The following is an 18,832-nucleotide window of genomic DNA, read 5'->3' as shown; positions in this document are numbered from 1 at the left end:
TGAATTGCAGCAATAAATTACAATACTATCGATGTCAATCCATCATGCTATTCCAAACACAAATTTTCAAATATCAATTTATCATGATATAAAAATTTAATATTCATAACGGTGAACCAATGAACCTAGAATGTATTCTAGGTAGGCTACATTGCGGAAAACTATAGGATGTAATAGCTTTCCATTGTTATATATATATATTTGTATAGTGACTATTGTATAGGAACATGAAATAGTTGAAATACTTCAAGGTGGAGTGGAAGAAAGTGACACTTAATAAAACTCAATAGTGTAATTTCTTATTAATTTATACTCTTGAGCTAAACAATTTATGCAAGATGAATTACATATATATTTTAATGAATAAATCCACACAACATATAATACAGAGTACAATCATTGTTTATTTACAAAAGTTTGGCACACTCTTTTGAAATGGATGTTTGAGGAATGAACTGGATAGAAAAGTTACTGCCCTAATAAGATGTTCTATTGATAACAAATAGACCTTAATCTATTAATACAGAGGCGAATCGATTCCAATTACTAAAAGCGAAAAACTTGAACGGATTCATCTGACAATTAATGGAAAAGTGAGAATAAAAGGAGAACATTTTCTACGTTCAAAATCAATGTAACAATTTTGGCACTTCTTAATTGAATAAATAAATGAATGAATGCGAATTATCCTCTTTGAAAACAGTTGGAAGAGAACCTGCCACGAGGTTGGAAGAAAGCCACAAGGTTTGAACTAATCACTTGTACTTTTGAGACTTGGACACACTGGCTGTTGTGAGTGATTACCCAATCAGTCATTAGTATTTTTCTAATCGTGAATAATAGTATTAACTACGATTGAAATATTCAAAGGCTTTCGATTTTTATATGAATTACTATCACCGGTACAGTTATTTAAGTTGAGTATAGGTCTGATATTGGAAACGCAAGAATAAAGCTGAATGTTGAATTTATTATTTGAGTACATTTTTGAAATTGACTATTTAAAATGATAATAGAAATCTAAACTTTTCAATTTTCTGACTACTTGATACAATTACTATATATATATATATCAAGTCATATAGTTCCACAATCCAAAAGATTACTGATCACATTTATATTGGAGCTTAGTTCCTTATAAGAGGGAATCACAATACGTATTCCAAAAGTATGGAGTTGGGCCATCGTCGCTCTGTTACATTGACTCTGATCCGCTCTAAATAAATAAAATTCAATAATAAATAAATAGAATATAACTAATTCAAGGGAGAATAATATAAATGAAACACTGTGAGAACATAATTTTAAATCTAGGTTAAGATGTGAAGATTTATAAAATAAAATGCATTCAACCTGCCTAAATAAATAAGGAAACAATGATTTCAACAGTTTGAGAAACAGAATACATATTTGTTCACAGCTTACTAGAGATGGCTATGTTTTGCCTCAAAAAAGTAGGTATATGAACTTATTGAATATGGGAATAATATTATTTTCTATCAAACTCATAATTTGAATTGTGATTCATTTTATTTCATATATTTTTCAATCACGAGTATACAGCTAACTGAAAAGAGATACTCTAAAATAAAAAAGATGAGAGCAGAAAGCCAAAATCTTCAAATAATTTAAATTTATAGAAATTCTACAGATCCATGGTTTTTGAAGAGTATCATAAGGTACGGTAACAGTATATCCGATAAGTGATAAATAATAATAATAATATACAAAGACTAATCACTCGGCTGAATTTACAAAGCAATTTATATTTATTTTAACAACTATACTAAATTTATTTGAAGGTAATAATAACATTATTAATTAAGAGAATCACATTCCTAAATAAGTTTGATCATGGACTGCTAGAATGCATCAGAAACGACAGATATACAGTCTCAACTGGTCAGTTGAATCCAATATTGGACATATTTTTTCTCCAAACCAGTATATTGATCATAAAGTTGTTATTTATCTATATTATTTTACAATTCAATTGCATTTGGTAATAATTTACATTCTTCAATGGAATAAAAAAATATAAATAAATTAATATTAGTGTGCCATTAGTACTCCATTTGGCCATGGAAATTCCAATTTGATGAAGTTTTGAAGTACGATTATAACATATATTTATGTAATGATACTAGAGTACAAAATATCAATCAATTTACATACGCACACTCTCAGCCACACTCACTCAGCATCCATTCATACAAGCAATGGGCTCTCCCACCTATTTTACTAAATAACAACAATATAAAATTATTATACACATACCAACATAATTTAAAATTCACAATTAAACTAATCCTAAAATAATTTTTGTACTGCAGTCTACAAATTATAAAAGAAAAATAGTTAGTATCATCTAAATGGCATTAATAAGTATATAATGCCATCACACTGATTACTCCTGTGTTTCAATGAGTAAAACTTGAATAGCTAGTTCAACTAGATAGTATATCAAGATTCATTGGCAGATTGATAATTAAAGAAAGAGATTAACAATATCACCAATTTATAAAATTAATTAAATGTTTCAAAATTGTGCTAAGTATGAGACGTGCTTCATTTATATTTATAGTACAGATAGATTCATAGTTTATTAAAATAATGTACATTGGCATGATTCTGTGTAATTCAAGAGTACCTCCACACTTAATTTGTTTCATCCAGAAATAATAAATCAATAATCGTATTTTAGCTCAAATTGAAATGGTTAACAGGTACTTGAATTGGACGCATAGTAAGAGATGTTCAACTTACGTTCATCATAAAATCTTTTTTTGCTTGGAAATAGAATTTCAATTGAATATATATTATGGATCCCAATATGACATATTTATTCCTAAGTTTGAATGAGTACGGTACCGTAGTTGAATAGATTTTCAACACAATGAAGTTGACATTATCCAAGATTGAAGTGAGTTGTCACATCCGATTTCATTTTTATTCTTGAAAGGACAATAAAGCTTTGAATATCCAATATTCGCACTACAGTCTACAATATCTAGTATCTTGATACTAGTTTCGAAAAAGGAATGTTAACTGGAATCAATTCAAGTTTTAGTTTGAATTTATTAAAAGTAAGAAATATTATTGATGGAACATGTTTTCCAACATAGCCTAATATTACACGAGAAAAACTCTAATATCAAAGGATTTTCATGATTCTCGAGTGCCGTAATACAATTCCCAAGTAATTTAACAGGCAACAATATTTTAATTTCTTCAAGAATTGATCAATAATTGAATACAATAAATTTCTGGAAAAACATTAGGCCTGCATTTGTAACTGACGCCTGGTACCTTGTACCGTTGAGCTTATACCCTTAACACAGTTGAGTTAAGTAACTCAAAATTTATAAAATATTTTATTACTTGAAACAATAACACAATTAAAAAATAACGATTTTCAAATCAATGCTGACGTATCATGGAGATGAAATCATAGTTTTTATACAATGTACTGAATGAAATTTATATTTGATTGAACTTTCACTAAAAGCTGAAAAGCTTTGAAGAAATACATACCTTACATTGATTTAAATAGGTATAATTCACACCTAATTCTATTCAGACAGCAAGCATGTAATATGAAATCGTAGCTAAAATATATAAAATGTTTAAATTGAAATTAAAATTGAAGAACAATGACAACAGATTAGTAGAAGATTTGTTTTAAAAGGTAACACATAGACAATATTTTTATCAACAATATACTTAGGAGTAGCAAGCACACATTAAATACTCGCTTCGTTCTAGGAAGGTGTAGGTAGGTTTCATAATTGCAGCAGTCTTTTAAATCAATCTTGAAAACAATCAATAGGATTGGTTGCAGGTCATGTTATCTTCTGCCAATCATCGATGATCATGTTACACACAGAACAGATGATAAGAAATCAACAAATAAAGCTATTCTTATTCGAGTGATTGGTGACACTGGATCAGACACTGCTTATTCACCACAAGAGAGTCAAATTATCTCAATAGGATGCTAGTTGTGATGCACTGACTAGGGATTTGCACTCCTGCCGAGCAGGAATCTGACTTGATCAACTCTTCAAGAGCCAATTATACGTAGTCGTTTGTGCCAGGGCTTGTCAATGGTTCTTGTGCCTGTTGACAAAAATTGTGGTTTTTAGAACAAATTAACAAGGAATAAATCATCAAATCAGTTATTGATTAAGGAGAAATAAATTCCTTTGATACTACAAGGCAGGAACAGAGTGAGTTACACAAGACTAGGAATGATATATACGGAAAAATGTTGGACCATTATCAACTTATTTTCAGTTTTGTGTAAACTGCTTTCGAAAAATTGTGAAAAGTATGAAGAACTGAGCTGGAATAAAATTTGGAATCAGAAATCTATAGCAAATCTCAATAAGATAGTTTGAGGTGAAAATGAGCCGGCACACAGTGTTATGGAGATGGAGAGCCTTTCGACGGTTCTCAAATACACCAAGTTTTCTATTAGTAATGTATGAACTGTTACATATAAAGATTTCTCTGGTTTCTCGAAAAGACTGACTCCAAATAATTATTTCTAGAAATAAATTATTTTTGTCTTCATTTTAATTGATGTTGCTTATATGGTGATAGTTTTCCTCAGCTAAATAGAGCTATATTTCAGCTACGCTTTTTATTATGATGATCCTGATTTCAATGAACCAGAATGCGTGTCCATTACGAAAAATTAATATTATAACACGGTCAATTATAATACTGTAGCAAAACATGATTTATAATTAGGTCTTCGATAAACTTACCAGAAAATCACTGAGACTCTATCATGTGAGCAATGAAAAACAATAAAAGAATCTTTTTATATGTTTTCTAAGTTATAAATAAGAGAACTTAATTCTTGGATATGGTACACATAGTTTATTCAATATTATTTTTATCCACACATAAATGAAGTAAAACAGATAAAAGAAGTAAAATAATTGATGAATTACATCAATTACATTGATAAGTTCTTAAATAGAAACTTATTCTGTTTGAATATATGTTTTTTTTAAATCGAAAGGTATAAAAAATGCCAAAGCATTAATTCGAATATAATTCAAGCCAAGAAAAAATATTTTGGACTAAAGTTATAACTTTATAGTATTCAATTCATAGCTCTTAATATCATTGCGACTCTATTGAGAAGAAATTACTTCTCTGTGGAATCATAATTTGAAATCTAGAAAAACGTTATATGAACGCCTGTAAAATTTTCTGAATGACAACTTTCTAGTAATGAATTAATTCAGGACTCTAGTTGTCATCTTCAACAAGTGATTTGCTGACAGTTTACTAATTTTGCAAATCCACATACAATAACTTGTCTTAATACAATACAAATCTCTGAAAGGGTAATCAGAGTTCAAGATATCCATTAAAAAATAGGGTACTGGTAATTTTCTATAGGTAAATCAAAAATTAAAGTAGCTCTATTAAAATTATTTATTCGATAAAAAGTATATATAATTAACATGATAAAATGCATAATTACCTTCTTAAATGAAATAGTTTTCATTCTTATTAATTCATTCTTAATACATAATTTTCACTATTCATTTATTTTTCTTATTTTATTACAAAATTACTTATCATTGAAATGATATTGAAAGAGGAAAGACAGACGAACCCTCAAATTAAAGAATTTGGAATTATGTTCAGAAATCTATAATTAGAGTCTTTAATTTATTTTATATATTCCAACACAATATAAAAATAATATTTGGAATGAATGATGATTAATTAAAGGAATAAACTGACCTCTTCTCCAACTGTTGAGGGATAAATACGAGGAGGCTGGTACTGGTTCTTCTCCAACGAAAACTGGTCCTCAGTTGTTTTCCGGTAAACAGGATTATCGAAGTTCATGCTTGTCACATTCCTGTGCAAGTAGTGTCGGTAGACAATGAAAGCGATCTGAAAAACACATGCCTATCATTAAAAAACCTATTACATTTCATTCTTCTACTCAAAGCCAATAACGCATAACTATAAATGATGGACTGATTACTCATGAAAGTGGTTTTTTTTAATGAATAATTTATTGAATTTATAATGAATGTATTGCCAAATACAAAACATGTTTTTACAAATAAAATAATCATTAAATTACAATAGTTTTTGTCGTGACTGGAAAAGTAGCCTTGAGCTCCAGCCACGAGTTCTGAAAGTAAGAAATACATTTTTTAATCTAATAACAGCAGTACAAATGATACAATTCTGTTAATAAATAATTATCTATGGACGTTGAATTTTATCAATAATCAAGTACTTGATAAACAAAATATAGATGAACAGAGAAGTAATATAAAAGTTGTCGAGTTTTAATAATTTTTACACAATTAATATTGCCAAAAATTGGTGATTCAGCCAACTCAATTCTCAATCTTAAAATAATAGTTTTGTTTTACCCACGATTTTATTTATATCAATTTGGTTTTTGTTATTTTATCCTTAATAAATTCTTCCGGAATTTTATTTATTAGTTTATTACTCTGATGGTGTTTACTAGATTTTGATGAAGTAAAATTAATAATGAAAGCATTAGCTATAGTTGGCCGTATATTATAAGGGATTGTGCGACGGGTAAATTGATGTGTATTTTTATTAATAAAGAAAATTAAATTTATCAGATAAGTTTAACGTAACGTTGGTAGATCTATCTCTTCAAATATTAATGTGATGGGATAGAGTCTGGGTCTTCCAAGCGCAGATCTAATAATATGCTTTTGTATTATAAAAAGTTTTTTTAAAATGAGTATCATACGCTGCTCTGCTCCCCATATTATAATGGAAAAGTGAAAATAAGCGTAGTAAATCGCTCAAAATGTATAAAGTCTTTTAATTGGTTAATCCTTTAAAATATATTGTTATTAAATATTTGAGTTTGAAGCATAGATTCTGAATGTGAATGTCCCATTTAATATGCTGATCCACGGAGACACCTAAATATTTGATTGATTCAACTCTTTCTATTGTTGGACAAGTGCAGTTAACAGTGATGTTGTTATGACTGTGTATTATCAGCTCAAGCTCATCAGGAGGCTGACTACTACTGTAAGGGGAAAATATATGTACGGTATTCAGTTCAACTCGCATTTAGTGTTGAAATATGGCTGAGGATGAGGTCCTTACGGTCTTCCGGTGCGTGGATAATATTAGTGATGATTATGAGATATAATCTCAGGAATAAGATTTCATTCTCTAAAGTACCGGGAAATGATTTTGAATCCTGGTGAAGCTGGTCACTACAGTTTGTACGAGTAAGTAGAGCAAGGGTGATCAGTTGGTGGATGATTCACAGATTTCCGATAAAATGCAAAACAAACCAAAGTTCAGTGCATCGATAGTCATTGGAATTTTACCTCATAGTCATCATCCATCAATTGTATTAACTTATAACTTAAATCGTTATTATTCAATTTACCTGCAACTAATGTAGGCTATAGACTTAGTGAGTTACTTGGTCAACTTCACAAGACGCATAATAATATTATTAAAATGATTGATACAGACCAATTAATTTTTTGGATTCAAAACTATTCGTGTATGAAAATTCTTAGAAGAAAAAGTAATTGATTGTGATCGCAATAGTACGGTAGGTTAATAGATGATACCTAATGCTTTCAATTATATGTTAATTAATAAATTTACAAATTATATTTTATAGCAATGACTGGGTGAGAGCAAAAGTCTAAGCCCAAAAATGGTCTTCAACCAATTTTTCTTAAAGTTCCCAAAAGATAGATTACATTTCACTTTCGAGAATCTAAGTCCAATTTTCTATCCAAAAACGAAGAAACAAGAAATGATAAATTTATAAGGATGTAATACTTAATTAGAATTGAATATGAAACTTGATAATAACTGAAGACTAAAACGAATTTAATTACTTCAGAAAATTTGAAGCCAAAAAATACAGCTAACAAGTCACCTGTACTGTACCCATTTCAAAAGAAATAATAGATAAAATTGATCCATATTGCTTCTTTCGACAGTTATAATCTTAGTTTGACTTCCTGAATATTGAAATGAGGATGGTTCACTGTTAAACTCGCTAAATAAACAAATGAAGATGGAAAATAGCTCACCAAAGCAGCGAGGATGAGTATGAGGGTGACTATGGAGATCACGAACACTGCAATCATTCCGGTATCTGGTTCATCCATGGTCGGTTTCTCTTCTGTGGTATTTGTTTTATCTCCTCTGTCTCGAGCTGCCGAAAAAATTGGAAAATCCCAATAAGATTATGATTTCTATCGACCTATTGCGCTGAGGCGATAGTGCCTTAGAGGAAATATACAGTTAATACCGTACTTGCATTATTCGTCTCTGGTAGGAAGGTTACTGCAATGAGCTGATGTTTAACGAATCACTTCTCCAACTCATTAAATTTTGAAATACTTAACATTGTTGATTACTTAACAATCCATTCAAGATAAAACGGTAATATTTAAAATTGTATCACACCTTCGACTTGATAGTCTGTAAAGCTACTGATAATAATAAGCCAAAAATAAACTCTCAAGAGCTTATAAACGCAGTAAATAGATAAAATGGGACTCGTTGTCACAAACAAAGTGAAAATATTATTATTAGCCGTTATTCGGAACGGTATCTCATCTCATAATGTAAGTTAGATTGTGAGCTTTTCATTTAAAAAAATAAATAGAGAATACGTTTCTCATTGTAAATCAAAACAATAAATTATAATGATATTTCTAACCATGACGATATTTTTTATTCTGCTGATACTTATTCCAAATTCACCAAATTATTGAATTCAATAATTCAGTACATCAAATAAACTAGGAAGTGAATGTAAATGAGTTTTTAAGCCTCCTGGGCTGAGGAGCAGCTCACTGTCATTCTATTTCAGAATTTAGGACGACTTATTAAAAGCTTAGACCATCCTAGATGAAAAAACAATTAAAAAGTAATCCAATAATAAAAATCAATTTGAAAATAGTGGAAATCATAAAAAATTGATAGAACTTACTTTCAGAATCAGTATCAGTATCATTTGAGAAAATGATGGTATTATTGTTTTCTGAAATTAAAAACAAAAATAAATCGATTTAATATTTTTCAAAGAAGTGACAAAGAAATAATAAAACCAACTGGAAATTAAAAAATAACAGAGCAAAAGTTAATGTAATCAAGCAAACACAAACCAATTTTAAATCCTGGTGATGAAATTAAGTACAGTAAAACAGGAGATAATTATTATAAACCTTCTGGTTAGAGTTTTAATCAAATAGTTTAGGGTGATAGAACCATTTTGTAGATAGGACCGAAGGTGAATATATTAAAAAAAAGACATAGGTTTTGTCATTTAGAACATAATCTTAGCTGAATTAAGAATCGTTAGTAGTTTTTTCCATATACCTTAATATTTTCAAGTGATTAGTGATATTTGAATGAAATACTTCAATTTCATTTACTTTTCTATTCATATCTGAATTCAAAATCTCTGGTTATTATTTTTGGACTGAAAATTGAGCTCAAATTGATTTGGTGATAAAACCAAACCGCCGAAACTATTTGACCTTTTTTGGGAGAGAAATAGCACAAGGTTAACCTTATTTTTTCTTTCCTTATCATTATAATGATAAGTTTTAATGTAGGAATAAAGAGCTTGATGGGCTCCGTATGCCCGGATGACAACACTGCCATTCATATAGAATGGGACTATATGACAGGACGACAACGCTTATTACATTTCTTGGAATTTGCATACTTAACGGGTTTAAATTTTGGAGTTTACTGTGCAAACATGCCTAAGTTCGAATTTAATCTGACATGTGGTTGATTGATTCAAGCTAAGGCCTCTCATATAGAACAAGGTCACTAATACTAATTATAATAAGTTGAATAAATGAATAATAGTGCATTACTTTCCGAGTTCTAATCAAGGAATCAAGAATATGATGTAATCTGGATTTCTTATTTCAAACTAGAAGCTGATCTGATTCAGTTTGAGCTTAGAGTGCAGTGCTTACATACTGCAGCTGAATCAACTCAAATATAAAAATCGAATGTTTAATGAAGCTATGGATGCATGTATGAAGCATGGACGTCGGTACCAAGTAACACGTTGTAGTGAGGCTGCTCAAAGGAATATTCAGTTGCCTGAACCCAAAGCTGGGTGTGCAACAATATCTAATACCGTGTTGCTTGTTCAATGATCGTTGCGTCTATGAAAACCTATCTATTGAAAATGAACTTTTGAATGAGATGAAAAATATAATAATTCGTGTACATCGGACATTGTTGGTTTCTCTGCACTGTCAATATCAATATTTTGTTACATTGAACCAATAAAAACTTATTCGATCTGAAGTGTCTGTGTGGATGAATGATATACCGATTGAGATACCCAGTTGGATCTAATGATACGGAACTAATTTCTTGCTTGATGATGATGAGTAATCCTTGCTGCAGAACGAAGAGAGTCAACCCTGCTGCGTGATTCCTTGCTTGGTGCACATTTAGACTCCTTATCAGACTTTCACTGAGATAATTATATCATCTTCAACATTCTAGTGATAAGATTTTATTTGTTTCTCTATGACATAATTCCAATAATATTCATACTTTATTATCAATTGAATACTTAATATCAAAAGGATTTTTACACTCTTTACTCTTTTAGTTTACGTCGTACACTATAAACAACTAGTCTACCTACTCTCTAGTACATGTAGAATATTTTCAGTCTTACAGTAAAATTTTCTTGATTTTTTTTCTTCAACTACACAATCACTTTATTATCAGAACCTCATATTGAACGAGTCAGGGGATAGGGAGGAATGGCTGAAGGGGTTGAGTTTATTGTTGGAAAGACAAACAAGGGCAACCCTAAATTGACCTTTCAAAGTTTTACTTACAGAAAAACAGTTGCTAATTCATTGGGGAACATAAATTGGCGTTGTCTGTCAAAGACATGTAAGGCTACTCTTAAAACTGATAGAAATATTAAAAAAATAGTAGATATGAGCCAATCTGATTCTCACAATCATTCTCCTCCTTGTGATGGAACAACGAGGTTAAACGACGACTCTGCAGATGAGGATTCCGTTTGCGATGACCATTCACATGTTGCATCAAATATTAGTGTGATGTCAGCTGCAATGTCTTCCACCCCTATATCTCATGCCAATGAAACTGAACTCCCTGTTGTATCTGAATTACACAACCAGGTGTCTTCAGAGTGTGTAGAGCCTGATAGGATAAATAAATATGTTTCTCAGGATGTTTGCGTTGGCTGTTTTCATCTTGTTGAGAAGTTAATGATTGAGAATCATAATCTGGTTGCGGAGAATTCTCGTCTATGGGTACAATGGAATGCTGCTGTTGACCGTTCCATAATGAATGAAAAATTGATAATGGATCTTCAAGATAAAACGTTTAGGGATTTTGGTGCTCAAACGGAGGAGATGAATGTGCGCTTGAACGAGGTAATTGACGTCGAGCAACATATCGGTACAGATTGTTGTTCTGTTGATGTAGTGCAGGGGGAGGGTACATGTTCGGAGAAAAGGCTCTTTCTCAATAGGATTTCTGATTTACAGTCTGATTTGGAGAAAAATAGGTGTTTGATATTAGATATGAAGACTAATGTTGGGAAGGCCAAGTCAGTACTGAACAGTTTTCTTAATGCTTGTTCCATGATGAGCTCAGTTTTTAATGGAGTAGGAACTTATAGAAACAATTATCAGATTGAAAATGTTTCTCCTGATAATGACATTCTTGTTGAAGACTCTTCAAGTGTTTGGCTGTGGGGTGACAGCCATGTGAAAGGCATAAGGGAGTTGATGGATAGGAAGTCAGCCTCTAAGCTCAAGTTCAAGTCATTGATTTCTACTAGCGCACCGATTAATTATATCATGGATGGTATTTTGTCATCATTTGAGCTTGGCACAATGAAACAAGATGATACTGTTGTTCTTATAGGGGGAACAAATAGCTTTAATGACACCTCTACGGAGATAGACATTTATAATTGTATAATGAAGCTCCGTAAACTAGTTAGTACTCTGAGGAACAATAAGTTAGGGTTGATTCTTTCGACAATACCATACAGGTATGATCTTGCAGTGGGGTCGCATATGAACAAGTGTATAGAGTCTTTTAATGAAGCTGTTTGTTCAATTTCCCAAGAGTTTTCTCTGAGTATGCTAAGCATATGGAGCTACCAGGCGAGATTTCACACTCGGCATGGGCTGCATCTTAATAGGCATGGGAAAATAAGACTTGCAAATGAGTTATTGAATTTACTATCAGGATCTACTCAGACGTATGACGTGGCCCCAGTCTTGTCAATCAAATCAGCTTCTTCTTCAAGCAATGATTGTTCATTTGTTGGTGTTGAGAGTTGTAATAATTTGTCAGGTTTGATCACAGGTGGAGTTTGTGAGATGAGATTGAATTCAAATCCAGTCTTACAGATACCAGTCATTACGAAGCCCAGGTCTTTTTTAGAAGAAGCAAAGCACATAGAAATCCATGTATAGAGTATATTGTTGACTCAGGTAATCAAGTTAAATATAAAAATGATCAGACAACAGCTCCTAAGCCAGGCAAAATCTATAGTGTTGAATTAATGAATATCAAGAATATGTGTGATCTGCTCTATGATGTTTATCTTAATACTGGTGATAATGAAATAAAGATTCTGTATAAAATTAGAAAAAAGGAATTCAAAGACATGTTAGTGACTCTAAGGAAGACACAAAATGACAAAAAATTATTGAATCCAAAAACAAGAGCAGGGCAATTTGGGGTATAATTAAAAAACTGAGTAAATCCAAGTCAATGATTAAAAAAGGCTCACTAAACTCAAATCAGTTCAACAAATTCTTTACAGAAAACATAGATAAAATTGTAGCTGAAGTTGAAAGTAAAAGTTGCAGTCATAGTGCAATGGACTTTTTGAGAGCTGGTTACTGTGCGCCCACGTCCAGATTTGAATTTGAATTAGTTGAAACAGATAACATTATTAATATACTCAAGAAAATGAAGGGGAGTAATAGTGCAGACGTCTATGACATTAGTCCTAGGATGCTTAAACTCAGTCTTGATTATATTATAGATCCTCTTACACACTTAGTTAATAGTTCAATCCTTGAAGGTGTTTTTCCACAAAGCTTGAAGATGAATAAAGTTCTGCCCATATATAAAAAGGCTGTAGATCAGATTATAATAACTTTAGACCTATTAACATAACCACTACTGTTTCAAAAGTACTTGAAAAGGCTCTAAATGATCAAATTGTGGATTACTTCGAAAGAAACAATCTTTTCAACAATTCTCAGTTTGGATATAGGACTGGGAGAAATACGGTTAGAGCTGCAATTGATCTATACAGGGATTGTCTGAATTCTTTGGAAAACAAGAAATTTACTCAGACTAAATTGTTTGACCTGTCAAAAGCATTTGACACTGTATCGCACAAATTGTTGCTAGATAAGCTTGCATTTTATGGCTTCCAGGAAAGATCTTTGAGACTGGTAGAATCTTATTTGGGGGATCGATTCCAGAAGGTTGTTTTTGAGGAATCTGAGTCACAGTATCTACCTGTCTCCCATGGCGTGCCTCAGGGTTCTATTTTAGGGCCTATTTTGTTCATCGTCTATATAAATGATCTACCAACAATTGTTAACCCTCCAGCCAAAAGCTATTTGTTTGCGGATGATCTGTGTGTTTTTCTGAGCTTTCCCACAGTAGTTTCATTGAGTCAAGCTTCCCAGGACTTGGCTGATTCGATCGAAAGCTGGTGTAATTCAAATTTATTATGTGTAAACTCTGATAAAGTTCAGAACTTGACTATCAGTTATAATAGAAGACTGACTATGAATGAGGAGAAAGAGGCAAAGTTTCTGGGCTTCACACTTGACACTTGCCTTAGTTGGTCCCAGCACATTGACATTGTTGCTAGCAAGCTGAATAAGGGAGTCTTCTTAATTAGAAAACTGAGGTCATATGTCAGTTTGGATGTTTTAAAGGTGATTTATTATGCTCACATCAATTCTCATCTGTCATATGGCACCATACTTTGGGGTTCCAGAGCTTACAGTGGTAGACTTTTTAGAATACAGAGAAAGGCTATCAGACTGATTTGTGGGCTTTCTAAGCGAGCACAGTGTGATGAGCATTTTAAAATTCTGGGAATATTGACTCTACCTTCAATATTTGTTCAACAGAGCCTTATTTATGTTAAGGAGAATTTGGAGAAGTTTGTGGAGCAGGGGGTAGTTCATAGCCATAACACTAGAAATAGGGGTAATTTGACTACTTATCGGTATACCTATTCTAATACACAAAAAACATTTCTATTTTTATCAATAAAATTGTTTAATTCACTTCCTGAAGATCTTAGAAATATGGAGAATGGAACTTTTAAAATTCATATGAAACGTTTCTTAGCAGCTAACCCTTTAAACAAGATTGAAGATTTTTATACATTAGCTAGGAATATTCGGTTATAAGTTGAAAATCAGGTGACATATTATCATAGGGTACTGATAGTGTAACTTACTGATGTAATATATTTTTATTTTGTATCATGTTGTATGTATTTGACACTTGTATTGTATCTGATGACCTCAGATATTGCTGCAATAAAGATTCTATTCTATTCTATTCTATTCTATAGAGGTGGAAACATTTTGGAGCGGCAAAGGCACCTTGAACATTGAGAGTATTGGATGTAATGCATGTATTTAAAAGGTGGCGCACATTGAGTGCATCGAGTATTTAATGCAACTCTTTCAAGCGTGCAGCTACCTTCGCTGCTCCATCATATTTCCACACTTATAATGTGCTCCATTTCGAGTCCAAACCACAAGTTTATCCAATTGAGTCTACACTTGGGCTGTGCCGACATACGGCTTGATTTATTTTGTTTATTCTGTCAGAGAATCTTTTGAATAGACTTCTTCTGTTGTGAGCTTTGTTGTGACTTATGCATTAAAAATACTGATATAGCTCACCTATAGGCCTATATTAAGTGGACCCTGTTTTAGTAATTACTATTTGTCAAATCAGTTGTACTCATTTCTTTCACTGTTTTCATTTTATTTGTATATTTTTGACGTTTGTTACAACACTTTGTGTTTTATGAAAATAAAGGATTATTGGTTTATTGATACCAAATTTTACGATTCAAATTGTGAAGCCTTTCTAAGCGGCCTAATAGTAGCCTTTCTAATTACTGGAGGCGGGTTACCAAATAATTCAACTTAGACCGTGTGTACACGTAATTGTACCTATAAGCTGATCATGTACTATCCACACGGTTCATGTTCAAGTTACATTCTTTCTGTAACCTGCCTCCGGTAACTAAAACTTCTTGAAACTGAGCAGAAGTCTAATAAAAATATGTTAATGAATATACATATTGATTCAACAAGTATTGGATACTGACGATCTTCAGTACACATGAGGCCATCGTTCATGAGCACAAGTCCGTCGGGACAGGCGCACGATATCTTGGGCGACTTGTCGGTGATGCGGGGTGCGGGGAGGCAGAGATGCGAGCAGTGGCCATTGACAGCGGCACAGTGGTTCTCGCCGTCCGGCTGCCGGTACGGGTGGTACACGTGGATTGACATTGGCGATTGTAGCTATAACAAATGAAAACAATGCAACAAACATTATACAATAATCACTGATAGAATACAAAGTATAAATTCAAGTAAAGTAACTCATTTATATTATACAAGTCGCATTACGTTATCCAACATTCCAACCAACTCACAGAGTGAAGAATTCTGTCTATTGATAACTGCATACTGGAACTAAAAAAGGTATTCTCCACAAAAATGTTGTAACACAGTTGAAGATTGTAAATGAAGCCCTGCAGAAGCTACTTCAAATAACTAGGCATAACCGTCCCCTCTATTTATATCTATAAGGTGATCATTCATGTTAAAAGAAAGACCATGGCTAGAAAGCTGATTCGCATGGATACAATACAAGATATAGAGGATACTACACTTCAATGTATCACAGAACAGCTCTTTTTGAGAAAAAAAAACAACATATATGAGCCTTAAATTTATTATAAAGCTTCCTACTTATTTGAAAAATTGTGAAAATGTCGATGTTTTTGAGAAGGAGTTGAAAAGCGTTTTGATGGAGTATTCTATACCACGGAAGAATTTGTGTGTAGAAAGGGTTCCTTTTTTCTTCTTTTTTGGGTTATAAATTTTGACAATTCCTATACTCTGATAGAGTCTCTGGAAAGCTTTTGAAAACAAACAATTATAAACTGAATAAAAAAATGGTGATTTCTGAACTCCAGTTATATAATTATTGTTCTGGCTTCACTTGGAATCAACTTGAAAAAATTTGTTTTTATATCAGCAAAAGATTTATTGGTCAGCAGCAAATTCAAAGTTTCTCAAGATAGGTATAGGGAAACAATAGAAGAATGTGTGGATCTTACCATGTGTTGTGCGGTGACTGCTGTAATGTTTCCACCATGGAATTTGTTTGCCTTGAAAATAGCGACTTTGTGCCAATCGGTCCAGTAGATCCAATCCTCGAATACACTGATCGAATAAGGATGTTTCAGAGTGTCAAATGATCTGTCAAACAAAGAGAAGGAATTACAATTTGCTATAGGTACACTATCGTATCACTCATATATGGTCCTTTTGAGTCATATTAATTATTTAGAAAAAGATAGAGAACATCTAAAAAACCTAGAACAACAAGGAAGTGTGACGTAAACGAATTGAAATATGATATTGATCAAGATATCGATCAGAATAAATTGAATGACACTATAGATATGATGGTCATTTATATTGTAAAGTTTGAGTAGTATTTCGATTCAAATGTTTTGATTAGTCTTATTGAGCAATGTTTCATATTCAATATTTCCCTTATTTTAATTTATTCAATTTTAAATTTTACATGCGAGATTCTCTTTTCAGATTCTCACGATATTTTACAATCGGATCCTACATACAGATTAGCGAGTATTTCTACAGGTTTTTGTGGTGCTTCAAGCTTATAAGATTTCGATATAAAGAAAATAAAAATCTCAGTACCCTTTTTTGAAAAATTTTATCACTACATGTTTCGGACATTTATGCCATTTTCAAGTGATATGACGTAAATAATTGATTAAATAAGAATCTTCTAGTAGTATTTATTTATTTACTTCATATCACTTGAAAATGGCATAAATGTCCGAAACATGTTGTGATAAAATTTTTCAAAAAAGGGTACTGAGATTTTTATTTTCTTTATATCTATATTACAAGTAGCCCTATACAGAAAAGATATTTATAAGATTTCACCGGAATTGATTAAAAATTAAATTAAAAAAAAAAAAAATAGGATGAGTTTCTTCTGAATTATAACTATTTACCTGAGAATAGTCAAGCGGTTGGAGCCATCATAATTGCAGGAGGAAACAGTGCTGAGTTTGGCGTCGATCCAATAGATGCGACTGCGCACAAGATCGAGAGTCAGTCCATTTGGCCATTTGATGTCGTAGGAGATGACCACCTGTCTGTGAGTGCCATCCATTCCGGCTCTCTCGATTCTCGGTGATGTTCCCCAGTCTGTCCAGTACATCCACCTGTTCACACAAACATGGACTGTTCACTACAGTAGGATGGAGAGCACAAATTGCAACACCAGTAGTAGATGATATAGCTTAATATATTTCTTATTATTGGGCCTACTAAAAAAAGTGATATGGTACTGATACCCTTTAATAAACGATAAAACTAAAATCTGAAAAACGATTAGGTTTGTAAACAATAGGCAACTATTATAAAATAGACAACTATATATTTCAAAAAATCACAGATTGAAAAAAGGTTTGAATTGAAGGGATATGCTTAGAGGAGATGTTTTAATTATGAGAAACTACTGTTATGAATAATATATAAACTTGAAGAAAGTAATAAATAGACATTTTTATTATGTATAGAAGCATATGAATTAAGAAGTAAGATCCTACAGCCAAAAATGTGTTGCTCTTCTAATGATCTTCTTCTTCTTCGCCCATTGTGCCGTTTTCACGGCGTTGGGATGTTGCCTCGGACCCACCTCCTCCATTGGTCCCTATCCAACGCCATTCTCTTTATTTGATTCATGGTCTTGCCTCTAGCTGCTGCAATTCGTGAAACGTTTTCCTCCCAACTTACTCGCGGTCTTCCTATCGGTCTTTTACCTTGCGCCCTGGCCTTCATGTATTGACGAGGCTTTCTTTCTTGAGGCATTCTCACAAGATGTCCATACCAGGAGAGCGTTCTCTCTTCTATAGTTGTCTCTATAGATTTAACTTTCAGCTCCTCCCTAATATAGTCATTCCTCACTCTATCCCTTCTAGTTTTGCCTACTATTCTTCTCAGACATTTCATCTGCACTGCATTAGTGAAAATGACGAAACTGCAAATGACTTTTTTCGTTTTTATTTAAGGTCCAGCTTTCGCTTCCATAGAGAAGGATGGGCTCTATGATTGAGACATAGACAATAGCTTTAACTTCTCTACTCACTTCAGCCTTCCCGAAAATACCTCTGCTGAGTAGTATGCCTGTATAGCCTTCCGAGTCCTATGCCGTACTTCTTCCCTCAGCTTGCCAGTGCAATTAATATTTGTACCTAGATACTGGAAGTTGTTGGTCTGCTTCAATGGTTGGCCCTCGCATTCAACATGTATTGCCTCTAACTCCTGTTCGGTCCTCCCCCCCCCCACCACCATTACCTGACTTTTCAATTGGTTCACTCTCATACCTCTTTAATGATAAATGACTTAAATACTGAAGATTGCACTGAACGAATATCAAAACCACTGAA

The 18,832-nt window shown here is 32.5% G+C and overlaps 1 protein-coding gene across 11 annotated transcripts in view; it reads right to left on the bottom strand.

Annotated features, from left to right (window-relative positions):
• Positions 1-277: 277 nt before the first annotated feature.
• Positions 278-18,832, bottom strand: part of LOC111048868 (very low-density lipoprotein receptor) — a 351,720-nt gene continuing 333,165 nt past the window's right edge. For 6 of the 11 annotated variants that reach the window (XM_039421293.1, XM_039421294.1, XM_039421296.1 and 3 more), the window contains 8 exons: positions 17,393-17,605; positions 16,460-16,601; positions 15,437-15,635; positions 9,008-9,058; positions 8,100-8,224; positions 5,770-5,925; positions 4,773-4,790; positions 278-4,119 (listed from right to left, as the gene is read on the bottom strand). In XM_039421293.1, the coding sequence (XP_039277227.1) occupies positions 4,075-4,119; positions 4,773-4,790; positions 5,770-5,925; positions 8,100-8,224; positions 9,008-9,058; positions 15,437-15,635; positions 16,460-16,601; positions 17,393-17,605 (949 nt within the window). In that variant the 3' untranslated portion in view covers positions 278-4,074. The remainder of the gene's footprint in view (positions 4,120-4,772; positions 4,791-5,769; positions 5,926-8,099; positions 8,225-9,007; positions 9,059-15,436; positions 15,636-16,459; positions 16,602-17,392; positions 17,606-18,832) is intronic. The other 5 variants (XM_039421295.1, XM_039421297.1, XM_039421289.1 and 2 more) reach the window with 3 other exon arrangements.

This window comes from Nilaparvata lugens, chromosome 2, assembly GCF_014356525.2.
Source record: "Nilaparvata lugens isolate BPH chromosome 2, ASM1435652v1, whole genome shotgun sequence".
In the NCBI taxonomy this organism is placed as follows: Eukaryota; Metazoa; Arthropoda; class Insecta; order Hemiptera; family Delphacidae; genus Nilaparvata; species Nilaparvata lugens.
This window is presented reverse-complemented; position numbering and strand designations above follow the sequence as displayed.